The sequence below is a fragment of the Meles meles genome, chromosome 15 (genome assembly GCF_922984935.1).
Source record: "Meles meles chromosome 15, mMelMel3.1 paternal haplotype, whole genome shotgun sequence".
NCBI lineage: Eukaryota > Metazoa > Chordata > Mammalia > Carnivora > Mustelidae > Meles > Meles meles.
In genome coordinates, this window is record NC_060080.1 from 66,522,136 (window position 1) to 66,541,415 (window position 19,280).

A 19,280-nucleotide genomic window follows, 5' to 3' on the forward strand; every position below is an offset into this window, starting at 1 on the left:
TCTAGTTGTGATTTCTCTCTGTCAAATAAATAAAATATTAAAAAAATAATAATAATCCCGAGAAGAGAAAAGGCAGACTTTGCTGGGTAGATGCCCTATATGCAGAATAATGCTTAGGGAAAGAGGGGAATAGTTTGTATGAATCCTGAATTCTTGGTTAAGCCATTTAGATTTAGCAATGTCATAACTTGTGAAAAGATTTTGAGCAAAGACTGACATAATGAAAATGCTACCTCCAAAAAGTTGTAGGATGAGAGGGGAAAAATAAGTGTACACATATGTTAAATCATCTTAATAGGACTGGGATGGGACATGGGGGCAGATCTGACTTCTTGTAAAGTGAATGAGTTCCTCAGAAAAGAGTTACATTAACTTTCAAGTACTGTACATAAAATAACAATTCTAAGAAGCATAAAAAGAGTTTGATCCACAAGGACTATTTTCTGGATCATAAAAATTTATTTAAAGTCATTTCTAACAGACATTTATTTTGCAAATAAGTGATGAGTCAGATTCTGAGTCAAAGACGATTCTAAACAAGTTCCACTCCAAGTAGGATAAACAGTTTATAATATTGTTTAGCAATGTATTTATTCATAGATATTATAAAGGTAAACATCAAATAGTCAATTAATAATATTTAGGTGTAATTTCAGCTCCTATGCCCCATGAAATAACCAATTAGGAGCTAAACAAGCCCTTAAGTGATCTTATGAACAATCAGCCTTTCTGCCTCATGTTCACATCCATTAAACTGTAGAATGTTCATTAGTCATAATATATGGCAGAAGGAATATAGAGTAAGTCTCTAACCATAAACTATGTCTGAACATAGACCTTTAACAGGAATTGCTTTTATTTCTAATATGGTTAAGGCTGTGATGCTGTGAAATGCAATGAACGTAACCTAGGCAGAGTCATGCCCTGATTATAACAAGGTTTACAATTACAGGAAATTATGGCAAGAGGTAATTACAAAGGCCCACTTGCCCCAGTAATTCCCCTACCACCCATTTTGCATGTAAGCATGAACCAAGGAATAATCTGGATACAAATAGAGGAGAGCAAAAAGTTCTCCCAGCATGGCTAGGGAAAATGCATTTCCTAGTTAACAGTTACTTAATTAAAAATGAGAATTTAAAAAAATGAGAATTTAAATGGAGTATTAAAAGGGGAGGAGGGCTTTAGAAGGGCTGTTTGGGAGTAGAGCGGGACTGCTAAGCTGATAAAGCAAGAACTTAAAAACATAAGAATATATAGTTCACCTTATGAAATAATCCAAAAGAATTTTAACTGGATTTAGATCTCACTTCACGAAGTCATGATAGTGTGTGTGTGTGTGTTTAAGACTTTTCCAACAGCTAGAATTTTGCAAAGGTAAAACACCTGTTCTGTTTATTGATCTATTTAAGTTTAAATTCTAAAACACTCCATAAGCAGTAGTAATGCCTATACTTCTCCTTAAAAGGGGGGGTCTTCTGGGGATGATGGGTTAGTTGCCTAGATTTACTTTATTATTTTATGCTGGATTTGGGAATAAGATGGGGAAAAGAAATTTTAACGCTTGCTCTTTTAATTACACTTTGGGAGATGGCACAAGACCACTAAATATCCTCATAGCTGTAAGACTACTCAAGAAGCCTGAGTAACTGTTGTGTGCAAAGCACAGTAGGTGCTGAGAATACAAAGATAAAAATGCTTCTAATGCCCACCCTGAAAAGCCCACCGTCTAAGAGGGAGGGGACAGTGACTACAATGTGACATTTTGAGTTTCATTTTAAAGACTTCCCAGAGAAGGTGACACCAGGCGTCAGTCTAAGGAGGTTGTGGGAATTAGCCTTTAACAAATGGGGGAAGGGAAGGACAGAAGGAAAAAGAATGTTCCATGCAGAGAGAAGAGCCCTTGTGAAAGTCCTAAGGAAAAGACAGAAGAAGGGAATAAGTGTTCTCTATGATTCGGTGTGTAGTACATGGTGGTAAGCAAGGATCAAATCATGAAGGGCCTTGCATATCACATTTAGAAAGTTTGGATTTCATCCTGAAGATACTGGAAAATGACATAATGAATTTTCATCTGCACCAAGTGAAAGATGTCCTATACAAACATGAAACTTCTGCAAATCTAAATGAAGTCCACTCTCTTTGGTCACAGAGGAGGGAAACACATCATTTACTTTCAAAACATTTCTGAATCCTAACTTTGTTAGTCCAGTTAGATAATTTCATTGTAGGTAATTAGGACAGGTTTTGTTCTCTACTTAGTGCTACAGAGGCAAATTAAGTATGAATTTTATTCTAAAAATAGCACAGATCACATTTTTAACCAAAAAAAGTACAGTGGGGAAAATATCTTAGCTTAGCTCAAAGAAAAGTTTAAAACATCAGCATTAAAATTCAGTCAGCATTTAGTGCATTGTTCTAGGCCATTATGATTTTATCCACCCAGAATATAACTGTAATTCTTAAAGGATTTTTACTACTTGAGGTTTGTTCCATCTTAAAGCTCGTACTAAAACTTATTGGAAGACTAATTTGAAAGTAAAATTCAACTCAGCCTTTGTAGAAGCTACAAGAAGTTCCACACACTCACCTTATTTGGCATGGCATTCCTTAGTCTTGTAAAAAACATAATAACAATTGTATAAATACTATGGAAGCATTGAGTGTTATTTATTATGCTTTGCCATGTTGTAATTTAACGGTGCCAGAATTTATGCATCAGACCCAATGGAGAGCTCAGTTGGTACCTTCAACAAATTGGGACCATAAAATTTATATAGGCCACTGATGTGTACCTAGGGTTATTCAGCAGCTGGTTTCCTAATGAAGAATGCCAGAAATCGGTAGTTGGAGCAAAATGTGTTTAGGACCCTGAACCAGATAAAGTGCCAAGGGCACACCTTCACTCTTAACATGGCTCTCGTTAAGGAGGTGGCTGGGAGCCGCTATTCAAGACCTATCCAAGGCGGTTGACTTTCTAGAGAGAGCAAATTTGTTGCTACTGCTCTTTCTTAACAAGGAAATAGCTGTCCCAAAGTCTGCTGGACAAGCTGCTTTCTGTAGTGATCTTACATTGACCAAAGGAACCTAGGAAGAGAAACACAAAGATTCCTTTTCAATGTTCAGCTGGGGCCACCTTCTTTGCGCAAATTTGCTCTCTCTAGAAAGTCAGCCACCTTGGATAGGTCTTTGGCCCTGCTATGTCCACAATGGTTTGTGAGTGCCATGGGCCAGTTCTATGATCTTCCTCTGTACCCTTTGGGAGCTCAGCAGGGTGCCCTTGCCATCTTTATCTTCCACTCTGTTTTGTGGAGACCCCTGCTCATTCAAAAAGTCAGACGTCCACGTTTTCATCTTAGAGTCTTGTCCTTATGAATAAACAACCAGAAATACTTGTCCTAACTTTAAATGTCGTTTTTTCCACTACATTCGAAATTACTCCCCATCTGTCCTTTAGTTCTGATTTCTAACTTCATCACTGCTTGAAAAATGATGACCATAATGTCCTTGACAGAGTCAATAAAAATTGCTGCTGAAATTTATATCTTCATAGCTTTTTCATAGTTGGAACTTGTTCACGCAAAAGTTCTTTCTCAGAGTTCCTATAGGTTCTAATTAGAGCTCCAATTAAGCTATGTTTGCCAAGTAGTCTTTGTAAACATTAATACTCCATTGCTATGAAGGGGGTCCTATAGTCATTAACTGTCCTTTCATATGGCAAAATATTATGAAATGCAAAAGATGCTACATTTTTCTTTTTGCCTTGTCATATCTCTTTTGTTTGAATGTTTGCAACTTCCCTAATAAGAAATAGCTTTTAAAAAGAAAGGCCGATTTGGCCTATTCTCCTATCTGTTCATCTGGAATACACCAAAGGAAGGGAAGTCAGTCAAAGCTGTGATGTTCTTCCCGGGTGGATTTCAGTCATAACAGACCACATTCAAAATATGACACTGAGCTAGGAAGCGAAGATAAGATGGTAATCATATACAAGTGCATAGCAAATTATATTGAAAGACCTGACTTTCTGCAGTTTTTTGCTTCCTTCGCTCTGCAGACAACAGTAATACCGACCTGATGTACACCGACTTAAAGCCATTTCACAGTGTTAAGTACAATTTCTCGAGCACTCAGTGTCAAGCAGGTACCATTTGAGAGGTGTCTTATTTCAGTTAGTAGTCACAATAATATTATGAAATCGGTATTATCTCTTCTTTACAGACTTTGTCAATGCAACTTGGAAAGGTTAAAGAACTTGACCTGAACAGACACCTAAACGTGGAGTTGCTTGGGTTTGAACTGAGATCAATGATGCTAAGGCCTGTGATCTTCCCACTCTTCTGTCTCAGTTACAGTTCAAAGTATTCTGTCAGTGAGTTGCAGAAGAAAAAAAAAGTTATTCTGTGGTTCTCAGACTTTCTAAAAAGATCGACAAGTCCTCCCATCGATTCTTGGTATAATAAATTCTTGGTGTAATAAGGTTAGGAAAAAGGTAGCACAAGAAACTAAAGAAATGATCTCAAGTAAAAAAAAATAGAATTTTGAAATTGTGTGCAGTGAGAAAATAGTATGATTGTTGTAGTTCTGAAAGAGATCCGTACACCTCTCTGGCCACCTCACAGTCATCCCCCTTAACCCACACACATGCCTTAAGCCAAAGATTTTAATTTAAAGGTTTCTATAAACAAATTGTTACATTTCTAGGGAAAAATAATTCCAGGCTAATTTTAAAATTAACAATATGAATTGCTCAATTTTTCCATTTTCTTCGAAACTGAAAACTTGGAATATGATAGACTCTACAGATATGCTCCATGCAGTAACCATTAAATATATGTGTGTGTGGGCGCCTGGGTGGCTCAGTGGGTTAAGCCGCTGCCTTCGGCTCAGGTCATGATCTCAGAGTCCTGGCATTGAGTCCCGCATCCGGCTCTCTGCTCAGCAGCGAGCCTGCTTCCCTCTCTCTCTCTCTGCCTGCCTCTCTGTCTACTTGTGATCTCTCTCTCTGTCAAATATTTAAAAAAAAAATATATATATATATGTGTGTGTGTGTGTGTGTGTGTGTCTGTATATACATATATCAGATCTAAGAACATAGTCTTTTTTTTCTTCTATGTTTATGCATGCTAAGAAATCCCCTTAAAGACTGACTTAGTTTGGCATTTACCTTTAACATATCAACTGTATAACTGGCACAGGTCCATCTGCCTTTGTATTCTACAGACATAGAAACTGTGTACAGGGCATGTTTCTCCATGAGACTTTTTTCTAGTTTATGCTGCCAAACAGGCTTTAAGCAACTCTAAATTCCTGAAAGTTTGTAACTTTCAGGTACACAGTAGTGCATTTAAACACTGAAGAGAACTTTCTATTCACCCCACTCTACTAACAGAGCCATTTAATCCTGAAAGATGAGTCCATTTTTAGACCCTCTTTTGATTCTACAGATCAGAAACCACTGTTGAGAAATGAAAAAGAAGGGGTGCCTGGGTGGCTCAGCCGTTAAGCATCTGCCTTGGGCTCCAGTCATGATCCCAGGGTCCTGCTCGGCGGGGGGCCTGCTTCTCCCTCTTCCGCACTTCCTCCTTGTGTTTCCTCTCTCACTGTGTCTCTCTCAGTCAAATAAATAAATAAAATCTTTTAAAGAAAAAGAAGGGAAGAAGAAATAGAGACATATGACCATGGTCCCCAAAAGGCAAGAGCATGTTTTTCAGGTTTCCCAGGATCCAGTATTTTAAGGTAGAGAGGGAAGAAGAGGTAGGAGCTGGAAAATGAGTATTTTTTACAACAGCATTCAGGAATTCAGTAAAGTGAGCTTTAATTTCAGATTTTGAAAACTGAAAGAGATCTCAGAGAATATACAGTCCACAAATTTGCGAGTCATCCTTATGCAGGGGCCATGTTAATCTTCTCTGTATCATTCCAATTCTAGTACATGGGCTGCTGAAGCAAGCACAGAATGTAGAGTCCAAACATAATTTTGTCTCTGATGGAAATGTAAGGTAAAGCGCCCCCAATTCACTTAAAAATCCAAAGACAATTTTATATGTTAGCTTGAGAAATCTTTAGGATTGAAACACTCACAGGGTCAATAGTTTCATTGAACAGTATTTTCTTTTTTTTTTTTTAAAGATTTTATTCATTTATTTGACAGATAGAGATCACTATAGGCAGAGACGCAGGCAGATAGAGAGAGGAGGAAGCAGGCTCCCCGATGAGCGGAGAGCCCGACACGGGGCTCGATCCCAGGACCCTGGAATCATGACCCGAGCCGAAAGCAGAGGCTTTAACCCACTGAGCCACCCAGGCGCCCCTGAACAGTATTTTCTTTAGTTCGCTATTGCCTTTAGGTACTCCTTGAACTCATAGGATTTATTTGAATGGTATTACCTCACAACACTGAAAGTGTTTTAACATAGGCGGGTGGGAGATATCCCATAGCCTACATATGTCAAACACAATTTATCAGCAAATTAAATTCAAATATGCATGCAAATTCATGAATACCTTGGGGAAAATGGCAACCATAGTGTCAATTTGAAACAAAACCAAAAGTTAAATCTCTCTTGGTTTAATGGTATATGAAAGAGTTGGACACAAGCTGATAGTTGTTCAAATTTAACATTTTAGTCACTGAATAAACTTATGCCTTAATATGATGAAAGCTGCAGAGTCTTCCTTCCTGAAAAAATCATGCAGACAGAACAAGGAATAAGAAGTCTAGATTTTAACTGCCACATTACTCAAGGAAAAGGGATAAAATAAATAACCACTTAGGTAAAATCTTTCCTTGCTATACTTTATCATAAAGCAAGGTTTTCAGATGTTAGAGGATAAATTATGAAGGTATAAAAGTAAACATCACAACAGTACAAAGATATATGTATGTGCATCATGTGTCAAATGAGAGAATGTAGACATATTCATTCATTTTGTTGAATCCTTACAACTTTCTTTATTCAGGTGAAGGCAGCATCTGTTTTTCTATTTTTTAAGATTTAATTTATTTATTTGAGAGAAAGGGAGCACAGAGGGAGAGTGAGAGGAAGACACAGACTTTCCACTGAGCAGGGAGCCTGATGCTGTAGGGCTTGATCCCAAGACACTAAGATCATGACCTGAGCCAAACAAAGGCAGGCGCTTAACTGACTGAGCGATCCAGGTGCCCCTGTTTTTCAATTGTTTTTTAAAGACTTTATTTATTTATTCGACAGAGGGAGAACGGTGGGAGGGGCAGGGGGAGAGGGACAAGCAGACTCCAAGCTGAGCGAGATGTAGAGCTTGATCTCAGAATCCTGAGATTCATGACTTGAGCCAAAACCAAGAGTCCGAGGTTTAACCAACTGAGCACTACCCAGGTGCCCTGTTTTTCAACTTTTTAATTAATATTTTCTTTCTCTTTTTTTAAGACTTTATTTATTCATGAGAGATAGAGAGAGAGGCAGAAGGAAAAGCGGGTTCCCTGCAGAGTAGGGAGCCCGATGTCAGATTTGATCCCAAGACCCTGAGCCCATGACCCTCAGATGACCCAAGACCCTCAGATCATGACCTGAGCCAAAGGCTTAACCAACTGAGCTACCCAGGCTCCCTTAAATAACATTTTCAAACTCAGAATTAAATGTACGATACAATGAACATTGAACACGCATCATCCAGTTTCAAAAATTAACGTTCCGCCATATTTGCAGGCAGCGCCTTAGCACCATTTTTCAACACAGATGGCTGGTCAAATCGCCACCTGCTACTGAGATCCACAGTGCACCATTTGTGTATTTCTGGTGATGGGAACCTCACGACTTCCTAATATACTAAAGAGTCCAATGACCATATTCTTCTCTTAACCCCGAACCAAAATCTGCATTCCTTAAATTTCTACCCATTTATTCTAGCTCTTCCTTTGAAAAGACAAATTCAATATCTTTTCTTTCTTCTCTAAGTGGCCCTTCAAATCCCTCAAGTTCACTTTCATAACAGACTATCTCAGATACAAATCTCAGAAAACTGAAAATCTTCTCTTGTAAATTGAATAGAGTGGGGACAAAGAGAAGGAGATGTAAAGAGAGTAGGAGGGGCTATGCTCCTTCTTAAGGGCTGGCATTCTTTTCCCCACAAGGTTTCATACGGGATATTTTCATTTCATTCAGTTTAACATCTCAAATTTCAGTTTTATCTTCCTTGTACCATGGGTTGTTTGGAAGTATAGGTCCTCTTTTCTGAAAGAAGGGGATTTTTCTAGTTTTGTTGTGTTCATTGTCATTTCCATCATATATGCAGTGTAGTGAGGGAACAAAAATCTGTATATTGTAATTTTTGAAATGTATTTAGACTTTCCTTAAGGCTAGCATATAATCATTTTCTTTTAACATTCTCTCAGTGCTTGAATAGGTTATATATTCTATACAGTGTTCTGTATGATTGTCAAGTAGTTCAAAGTTTGTAATCATGTTCATATTTTCTATTCATTTCTCAAAATACGTTTTTTCATTTGGTTACTATGAGAGGTATGTTAAAATTTCTTAGTGTAATTGCATGTATTTATTTTCCCTTTAGTTTTGCCTGTCTGTGCTTTTTCTATATGGAGGCTGTGTGATTAACTGTAGTTAAATTCTGAATTTCTGCATTTTCTTGGTAAACCAAAACTTTGATCGTTACATAGTATTTTTTATTCTCTAGTAATCCTTTTTCCTTAAGGTCAACTTTGTCTGATATTGATATTACAAAGCCAACTTTCTTTTGATTAGTGTTGGCATAGTACATTTTTCATCTTTTTTTCTTTAACCTATCTTTTCTTTCCATCCTTACATTGTTTCTCCTGAAACAGCATATTTGGGTTTTGTTTTTGTAATCAATCTGAGAATTCTGGGTTTTAGTAAGAGCATTTAATCTGTTTACATTAATGCAACTATTGCTATGATTAGGTCTAAACTGCCATTTTACTATTTGTCTTCTATTTGTTCTGCATATTTTAGTTTCCTTTTCTTTCCTCTCTTGCCTTCTCTCCAAAACAATGGACCATTTTATATTATTCCTTTCTCCCCCATATTAGATTTGTAGTTTTCTGCTTTTACTATTCCCTTAGTTTTTTTTTCCCTTAGGGGCTACTTAACATGCACCCTTGATTTATCAAACTCTAAAATAAATTAGTAGTTTTACCTCTTCCCTAATGATGCAAGGACCGCCAAGTACTTCAACTCTATTTTCCTTCCTGCCAACTTATTATTCTCATGTATTTTAATTATAAATATTTTATAAATCCCAAATATTTTGTAAATCCCAAAGACCTTCCTATTATTGTTTTATACAGTCCGTGTTCATTTAGATTTACTCACTTATTTATCCTTTCATTGCTTTTCATTGTGCTGGAATTTTGAATCAAAAAGAGAAAGAAAAAAAAGAGAGAAAGGAATTTAGTGCAAATTTGGTGAGTTCCCCCCCTCCTTCATCCTTCCTCTGCTTCATTTGGAATTCAGAAAAACAGAAGGGCCCTGAGGCATATGGGGAAACACTGTGCAGAAACATCATAAGTAAGATGTAATGAAATGGGTAGGAAAATATACACAAGGAGGTGACATGCTCTGAGGGCAAGAAGCACAAAGATATGCTTTATTTTAAAAGCCTTAAGCAGCTAATGATTTGGAGAAGTATTGCCAAATTACACTCAGCAAATTTAGTAGTGGGCCCCAATTTAGTGGGCACAAAAGCTGTTTATTGTTGAGTGAACAACAAGTATAATGTAATTGGTTTCATACAATTAGGAGGTCATCAAGCCATGCTTGTTATAATTGGCATTGCCATAGCCAGGGGCTTGTGCGACCTCAAGCGATGATTGGCCTGAAGGAGGAAGCCAAGAATGTGTGTGCTTTGGGCTAGGGAGACTGACTAATCTGGCTTCAAGGCTCAGGGAGGGGGCCAGAAATCAAGTCCCAGTGCTTAGGCAGGGCCTGGTGGACTCAGCTGAATGTAGTGTCCGTTCAGTTCATCACTCTCCGGGGGTTTGATCTGGAGCTGGGGATGGAAGGTGGTTGGGAAGAATGAGGCAAAGAGGTATAAGGCACCAGAAAACTAAATGTCAGTTCAGAGGTCTCCCGTAATAAGACGGGATCGTAATTCCTCTGAAGGCCATCAGGTTGGAAGCTGGTCCCCAGCTTGTGTAGACTCGGCTTCAACTTTAAAGATTAATGATGCTACTTGTTTCAAAATACAGTCCTACCTCCACAAGGTTGTGGATTGATGACTGGTTATAATATCACTCCAAATACCAAAGTCATCTTTCCCCAAACATATTTTTAATGGATAATTAAGTTTAAGAAGTAAAAAAAAAAAGGGGGCGCCTGCGTGGCTCATTTGGTCAAGCGACTGCCTTCAGCTCGGGTCATGATCCCACGGTCCTGCTCTGCAGGGAGTCTGCTTCTCCCTCTGCCCCACCCCCACTCATCCTTTCAATCTCTCTCTTGCTCTCTCTCTCAAATAAATAAATAAATTTTTTTTAAAAAAAGAAGTAAAAAAGGAAGTTTAGCTGGGAATGACACATTCACAAAGATGCCAGAGAACACTCTTAACGATTAGCAATCATTTATCAGTAGAAAATGTTTTTCCTGAAGATTCTGAAAGCAATAAGCTTCACTTTGCCAGTGTGCAAAAAGAGCTGAAGAATAATTAAGGCCTTTGTTTCCTTGCTGGTTCTGTTTTAGCCTATGAGCAATTGGTGCCTTTGGTCTGTGTGCAGTAAAGATGAGTCACAAGTTGAACTGACCTTGTGTGCCACTTGGTTTTCTCCCCCTTGTTCATGAACTGTATGTCTAACCTCATCCCATCATCTTGCAAATGAACACCACTAGCCACAAAGGAGACTGGGTGAGAAAAGGTCGATCTGCAGTGCACATCAATCATCATTGCTGGAAAAGAAACTCCAAGTACATGTCGCATGATTTTTCCATATCAGAGCAGTGTATTTCAAGGTTCTGAGAGAACACAGTGCAGTGACAGGGACTTCCAGGGCATTTGATTCACCACTCTATAAAACAAAGAAATGAACTATCAGGGAGGCTGATGTTTGTTGATTTTGCTGATATTTTTGTTTATCATTTAAAGCACACCAAATTATTAACAGTCCTTTTTGCCAGAACAGATAAGAATCTAGAACTATAAATCTACTGCTGGCCATCGATGAAGACAGTTCTCTTTTGTTACTTAATATCAGTATTTATTTTCTCCACTAGAACTGCTTAGCTTGGGTGAATTCTAGCTGTTAATTTCAGAAGGGTGAAAAGCTAACTAGAACTGGGCATTTAGCCCAGATAAATCTGATTCCAGTACTATGAAAGAAGCAGCAAGGGAAATAGAAAGTCTTTGACAAAAATTGTTGATAATTGGCTAAGGACTAGGGAGGGAAACAGAAGACTTGGAGAGCTGTGAATGTTATTCTAATGTAGAAGAAAGACACGAGGGAGGAATCAAGGCACTACATATGAGCGACCCTCTCTTTTCTTCTAAGAAAAATTAAATATATATACATACATAAAACTACAATTAAAGGTCTGCTATCCAGAGCTCTTAGGAAATAAGTCTTTATGGAGACCTAAACTTAGGGGCAAAATGGAAATCTGTGATTTGAATTGCTACTCTGTGTGACCTTGGGCAGGTCACCTTATGAGTCTACATTTCAGTGATGTCCTCCTGCCTCTTCCATAAATTGTGCATGATGTGACCACTTATTCCACAAAGCTGTGATCAGGATTAAATCAGAGGATGCAGATCCAATTCTCTAATCAAATAATAGATGTTTATTGCTAATACCTATTTTTATCCCAGTTAATTTTAGAATTTTAATAGATTTGTATATGAGGTTATATAAAATATCACACACCTCCTTCCTAGTCAAAACTTAAGCAATATAATTTACTGTCTTAAATACCCTGATTATTATTTCTAAGAGCCATGAATGGATAAGGAAGTAGTAAAACAGCAATGCTCTCAGCACTTTTTGAGATAGCTCCTACTTCCAAGATTATACCGAAAAATAAGACCAAGACCCAAAATAACAAGAAGATCCTTACCCAATGAGTCCCTTTTATTTTAAAAGTTTTATAGTGTAAAAAAAGTGCTGGGAACTAATTTATTGTGCTGTCACTAGAAAGGATTAGGACCAATCATTCTGAGCAGATAGGTATCTATCTAAATTGTTAAGAATGTGAAAGAAAAAAAGAGAGATGGGGGAGGGAGGAAGGAAGGAGAAAGGAGAGAAAAGATAGTAAGAAAGAAAGAAAGAAAGATAGATAGATAAAAAAAGAGAGAGGGAGAAAGGGAGAAAGAAAGATGGGGAGAGGGAAGGGAAGGGAACTGAAGGGAAGGGGCTAGGAATAAAGTAGCTCCTTCACACACAGCAAACATGAATCCCTGACCTCTTTTTTTCTACCTTTACACCATTTATGAGATTAAATTAATATGGTTGCCGAAGATCTAAGATTATAAATCCACACAGATGAAGAAACAGCAACTTGAATTTAACCACTGCCTTTGCTTTAACCACAGGAGCTCAAAGGACAGCGCCATCAAGTAATATTCACAAAGCATGCACAGTGCTCCTCCCAGAACTAGGAAAGGTGTGGCTGTTTTGCTCTAAGAGTGTACAGTCTGGAAACAAAAAGATATATTTTGAAGACTCCGAACTTAAAAAAAAAAAAAAAATCCATGCATCAGTAAGGATGGACAGCCTATTTTACAGATGGGGGAGCAGAGAAAAAGACTTGATGCCGTGTTCCAAGATCACCTGGACGGTGACAGATGCAAAATCACTTTAGGCCCTTCCTCCTATTTCAGTATGTTCTCATCCCTTGTCAGTGGTGGATTATTCCAAAAGTAGTTCTGAATTATTCTTTAAACCTAAAGCAGCAACGTCTACATGGTCACCTAGAGCATTTAAGGTACAGAAAACGTTTGCCCATGAAAACATACTGAATGTCCATGTCGTGGTAAGTTATCAAATTATGAGAAGAACATTGCCGAGATTAAAATGTTGCATAAGAGAGAGAAAGCAGCATGAGTCAGGGGTTTGGGAAATATGAGTCAGAATGACGGGAAGGAGCCAAAAACATAGAGAATGAGGGCCTAAGCAGGGACTTAATGGACACCACAGAGATGTGGACACAGTTGCCTCCATTAACTTCTGAGAGGAAACCAAATATGCAGTTCCATAGACTGGGGGTCAGCGCGATAAAGAGGCTAGGAGCGAGAGCCGAGCAAAGATCAGACTGCATTATTTGAAGAAAGGATGGTGCCAAAGTCAGCAAGAAAGGGACCCACAACAGTATAAATCACTAGGAGGGAGAGTGTGGGCACATTTTTGAAATATGAGGGAATCACCAAATACTGCCCTTAGCTATTCTTAATGCATTAGAATGATGAAATGTGAGTTGATTTACGTGTTGTGATATTTTAGGAAGCACACTCTATTATTTTGTTCTTTGGGTATGTTTACATTAAGCTGTGTCTACATAGTTCAGAGCTGCTCCCTGCGGTGTCCAATTCAAATTCCAATCCCACCTTTAAGGTTCTGAATTTTTGCTTTTGACTTGAGCTCCTACTTTATGAGCACCTTCAAGCAGGCCGGGCAGCGGGGTCCTCACACACAGGCCCTCCAGCCATGCTGACTCCCAACTGTCTTGCAGACCGCGTTTGTTTCATCAGATGTTTTCTACTGCAGCCTGCTTCCTGCCTAGAAATAGCCTCCTCACCTTCTTCAAAATGCAGCTCAAAACTCCCCAGGCGCAGCAAACCTTCCACAGCCACTCGCCTCCAACGCTGCCTTATGCCTCCTCATTTCTGCACTTCTCAACATCATTGTTTTCCTACAGTTTCCATGTGCAGACATCTTGCTGGTTTTGCTGTTTCTCACATCTTGCCCATCACCCTTCCTTGGAAATGGTTACTTCCATAAGATAAAACACTGATCCTACTTCCCTCAAAGTCCAGGCAAGGGTTCCAGCAAATGATTATCATTCATTCATTCATTCATTCATCCATTTATTGAACAGTTATTGAAAACCCACAATGTTTCATGCACTCGGCTAGGCATCAGGAATACAGAAAAAAGTAAGACATAGACACCATCCTCAAAGAGCTTGAGGCAGGGCCTAGGGAATGTGTTAACTAATTGCTTAAGAACATGGTAAGCTTCACTCTTGTTGATAAATTATAGATCGTTTAAAAGCAAAACAAAAACCACCTCTCCTGGAGTACTTTTTCCTAGATTACCATGAAAATCATGGCTGACCTGAGTCCTTTACCTTATGAATAAATCAGTGCTTTTGCCATTTAAGATACTCCCAACACAGAGGCCTTTCATAGAATGAAAAACCTGGGGAAACCAGGTCTTCTGATACAGCAGCACAAGTGGATGAATATTCTTCGAGTCTCTGACATAGATGTATGTTTTAGTGACTTATCACATTAACCTCCTGATGTTTAAGACTAATAGAAATGCATTCAAGTAGGAAAGAAAAGCGTAGAGGCATCTGGCTGGCTCAGCCGGTGGGGCAAGCTACTCTTGATCTCAGGGTTGTGGGTTTGAGTACACCGTGTTGGGTGTAGAGATTATTTAAGACATAAAATCTTAAAAAAAAAAAAAAAAAAGTGTAAGAGCTTAACAATGCGTAACAATTCTTACATGACTGTCTCATATGACATATGCTCTATGAGTAAGTAATAACAGGGTCTCAAATTACAACTTTTAAAATAATAAAATTGTATTTAAATAATGGTATGAATTGGTAGTATAATCGAAGATAGTTCAGAGAAATCCTGTGGATGTGTCCTTCAGCATTAGATAACTGCTGATAGCAAAGGAGAGGATAAATTGTCTCAGTTTGAGTTGGAGAAGCTGTAAATGAAAATGTAGCCCATTCATTTCCTAGCAGATCCGGCTCAAGGTGTATGACAAAGCCTACACTCAACTCCTTTGGAATAATTTCTTGGAGGGGATTTCATGCAATTGTGTTTTATTGAACTTCAGGAAGCTTCTCATCCGAAAGAATTAAAAATTAAAGTGAGTCCAAGTACGTACAAAGTGTGTTAAAAATATCACCAGTCGATGTCAGGTGTGGTGAGTCCTAGAGCAGTTTTGTTCGTTGTTTGTTGTTTGTCTTGATAGAGAAAGGAAAAGAATGTAGGGTAGTGGAGGCAGTGGTATTTTTTTATTATTGAATTATTGTAATTGAATTATTGTAACTCACCTAACATTTTTATTCGACAATCTTTCTCAGAAGTTCAGCGGACCTGGTTCTTAAGAAGGGGTAGGTCCAGTTAGCACAGTTTTTATGTTTAAAACCTATATAGGGGCGCCTGGATGGCTCAGTGGGTTAAAGCCCCTGCCTTCAGCTCAGGTCATGATCCCAGGGTTCTGGGACTCACTCTCTCTGGCTGCCTCTCTACCTACTCGCAATCTCTGTCTGTCAAATTAAAAAAAAAAAATCTTTGAAAAAAATTAAATAAATAAATAATAAAACCATTTAATGATATATTAAGTCCACTGGAAATATTACCCTATTTATCAAAGAGCCTTAGAACTGAACAAGAAAGTAGGAAGGAAATTGTAGGACATCGGGAATGCAATGGGGTGGAGGCGGTTTGCAGAAAGGTCTCGGAAAGAAAAGCCACAGTCACTGGTGAGGCCTCCCTTAGAAAATGCAGCAGCCAGCCCCAGTCCTTGATCTCCTGCCAGCATGTACTGAGGAAACTTGCCACATCTGAATCTCACATTTCGGTATCTCTCAGGGCTGTTATCACTGCAAATGCTGGCAGATGCTCTTGACATAAAACAATAGGAATTCTGCTGTCATTTCTGCATTAGCGAGTCATAAAGCTCTGAAAGAAACCCCAGTAGAAATGTTTTCATCAAGTGCATATGAGAATATAATAAGACACACAAAAAAGAACAGATCAGTTCAAAGCAAGATCGTGGCACTTCTGCACAGTACCTTAAAAGGACAGAGTTAGAATCACTGATTTGAAATAGTGATGATGATGATCATGGATGTCAAAACAAAAATAAAAAGCAATAACACAAAAAATTCACAACTTCAAAAGCAGGTTCAAAGAATCATGTTAAGTAGAGGGTATTATCCAATAAATGGCCATACATCCCTTGAGTATTTTTCATCTCCCCTCCCTCTTTCTTTTTTTTTGATTTGTTTATTTTCAGCGTAACAGTATTCATTGTTTTTGCACCACACCCAGTGCTCCATGCAATACGTGCCCTCCCTATTACCCACCACCTGCTTCCCCAACCTCCCACCGCCCCCCCCACCCCCCGCCCCTTCAAAACCCTCAGGTTGTTTTTCAGAGTCCATAGTCTCTCATGGTTCATCTCCCCTTCCAATTTCTCTCAACTCCCTTCTCCTCTCCATCTCCCCATGTCCTCCATGTTTTTTGTTATGCTCCACAAATAAGTGAAACTCCCCTCCCTCTTTCTTTTGGAAAGAATCTCTGTTATCATTCAAAACCGGTATCTGAGGACAACTCTCTTACGACAAGAAGCTCCTACATTTTTACACTGGTCCAACAGCTCTCCCTGGAAATAGACTTGAAAGGCAACACGGCAGGAACCAGTCTCTGAGTTTCTTTATTAAATGGGTTTTGCAAGTTTTAACGTGGTTAAATCCAAATTTTCTCTTTAAGGGAAGGCAGGAATTGAGGAAGACATTCTAATTACTGACGGCTCATCTGTTGTATTGAATGTTAGCCCACTGTTTGTTCCAAAGCACCACCCTGGGTTTGCCACAGTGATGATCTAAGGCTCTTCATTTTCATGCAAAATTTGTCATCTAGGAATTCCAAGTTTGACGATGTTTTTTAACAAAGCTTAGACTCTTCAGTTGTTGAAGAATGCCAAAATCACATAAGCCTTTCGTCTTCTTAACTCACCTATTTAATTTCATCATGGGAGAGAATTAATTGAATGCGAAGGTAATGTTGAAAAGGCAAAATTAAAGTTCACTTTAAATTACTATAATATGAATGCACGCGTACTAATTCACATCACATTTTGATCCCAAAGAAATGCATTATAACAGATTCGTTATATTATGACTGAGCATATTTTACTTTTCTAAAACTATAATCTACCTACTCCTTAGGGCACATTTAGTAAATTATAGAACTGGTTTGGGGAAATATTTTTTTAAACTGAAATGAAGTGCTTGGAGAAAATGTTGTATTTTAAACTACACCAGTCTATCTCTCCTAGAGGAATATGATCAAGTTGAATCCTTTGCATCTTGAAATTTGCAATGAAAGGGTTTGTTTGTTTTTAAGATTTTATTTATTTATTTGAGAGAGAGAAAGAGAGCATGAGCAGGGGTTAGAGGAGCAGAGGGAGAGCAGGCTCCCAGGTGAGGATCATGACCTGAGCTAAAGGCAGATAGGTGTTTAACGGACTGAGCCATTCAGGCACTCCAAAAGTGTTTTGTTTTTGGTTTTTTTTTTGTTTTTTTTTTTAAGATTTATTTATTTATTTGTTTCTTTGTTTGGGGGGGTGCATGTGGAGGAGGGGCAGAGGGAGAGGGAGGAATCTCAAGGAGACTCTACACTGAGCATGGAGCCTGCCTCAGGGCTCCATCCTACAACCCTGAGATCATGACATGAGCCAAAAATCAAGACTCAACCAACTGAATCACCCAGGCAACCCTGCAATTAAAGTTAAAAAAAAGAAAGCAACAGGAAATGTGCAGTATTAAAGTTTGATTTATATCTGGACAGATCTTTAGAGACGTCAACATAAATGATCTCAAATGCAGTATACTGTGTAGAAAAAGCAAGTATTATACAATTTACACTAGAACACATAAAACGACATTGTATATTCCAATGGATACACTGCATATTCTAAAGGATGGATTTATAATAAAAGTATAAAAACATTTCAGGGAAGGATTCACACCTACCAGGACAGTGGTAGGTGGGTGGGTAAAGAGATGAGAATACACTGTCTTTAGCTATGTCTCGAATGTGTCATTTCTGAAAATAAGGTGAGCCAAAGCAGGCATGGCTAATGTTAGCATGGCTCCTATGAAATTATTTTCTGAACACTTGAAATCACTTATCGTTTTAAACATTTCTAATATAATAAAATTACAGAGTATTATTTTAAGAATAAAGTAAAAACTTTCTTTCTTTAAAAAAAAGTATGATGGCAATTCAACAGAGGAAAGGTAGTTAATGGCACTACAGTAGTATCATTGTATGGTGACAGATGGCTGCTAGACTTGCGGTGAGTATGAGGTATTGTATGGAGTTGTCGAACCACTATGTTTGTACACCTGAGACTAATGTCACTTACGTGTCAACTATACTCCGTTGGGTTTTTTTAAATGGAGGAAATAGTAATATCTGCACAACCAACTCAAGCTCTATGCTGGCTATCTTTACCAGATATAGACGAGTGCACTGCAGGGACTCACAACTGCAGAACTGACCAAGTGTGCATCAATTTACGAGGCTCCTTCACCTGTCAGTGCCTCCCAGGGTACCAGAAGCGAGGAGAGCAGTGTGTAGGTAAGTACAGCAGAGCAATAACCCAGATCCTGTTCTAGACTTCTTACTTGTTTAAACCTCAGCCATTCAGAACAAAGTACTCCTATTTATTTGGAGAGGGATAGCTAACAGCTGCTTATTCTTTCATTCTTAAAACTCCTGGTCCATTTTCCACATTAACAAGAAAGAGCTAACTTTAAAGGGTGAGCATATTTTGGATATCAAAATATTGCCTACATGTTAGACTAAGCAAAAGCAAACATTTGGAGTATGAATGGGACCACAAAAGCAACCAAGAAAATAATTTTAAATTAGCTGTTTGGAGGCTATAGCACCAAAACATTGCTTATGTGACCTTCATTCACTGGTTCATAAAACAGCATAGCTTATAGGGCACATGGTGAGGTTCAAATCCAAGCTCTACCCCTGACTCGCGTTGAGGCTTTGGACAAGTGACTTACATACTCCGGAGCTCGTGCGTGGGAGTGCTTAGGAGCTGCGACGAGTCCTGGGTAGAAGAGCTGTGTGCTATCATTGTGTGATAAGTTAACAGACACATACTAAATATTCATTATGCTGCACATGGGTGCAGTCCGGGGAAGGCAAAGCCAAGTCCATCACGTGCCTCCATTTGAGAGCTCTATTTGAGCTACCTGAGGGCAGGGGCCAGGTCTGGTTTGTGTCACTGCTGTTTCCCCAGAACCTGGAAAGTGCCCGCCACATAGATGCTCTGTGCATTTTTTAATGACTGG

At 38.6% G+C, this 19,280-nt stretch overlaps 1 protein-coding gene and 1 non-coding gene across 2 annotated transcripts in view; one reads left to right on the top strand and one right to left on the bottom strand.

The window, feature by feature from the left end:
• EFEMP1 (EGF containing fibulin extracellular matrix protein 1) overlaps positions 1-19,280 on the top strand; it is a 60,053-nt gene that overhangs the window by 24,396 nt on the left and 16,377 nt on the right. Inside the window, exon 5 of the mRNA XM_045979770.1 lies at positions 18,427-18,549. Within this exon, the coding sequence (XP_045835726.1) occupies positions 18,427-18,549 (123 nt within the window). The remainder of the gene's footprint in view (positions 1-18,426; positions 18,550-19,280) is intronic.
• LOC123926253 lies at positions 5,850-5,956 on the bottom strand. The gene has a single exon (XR_006815187.1). It is a non-coding gene; the product is annotated as a U6 spliceosomal RNA (small nuclear RNA).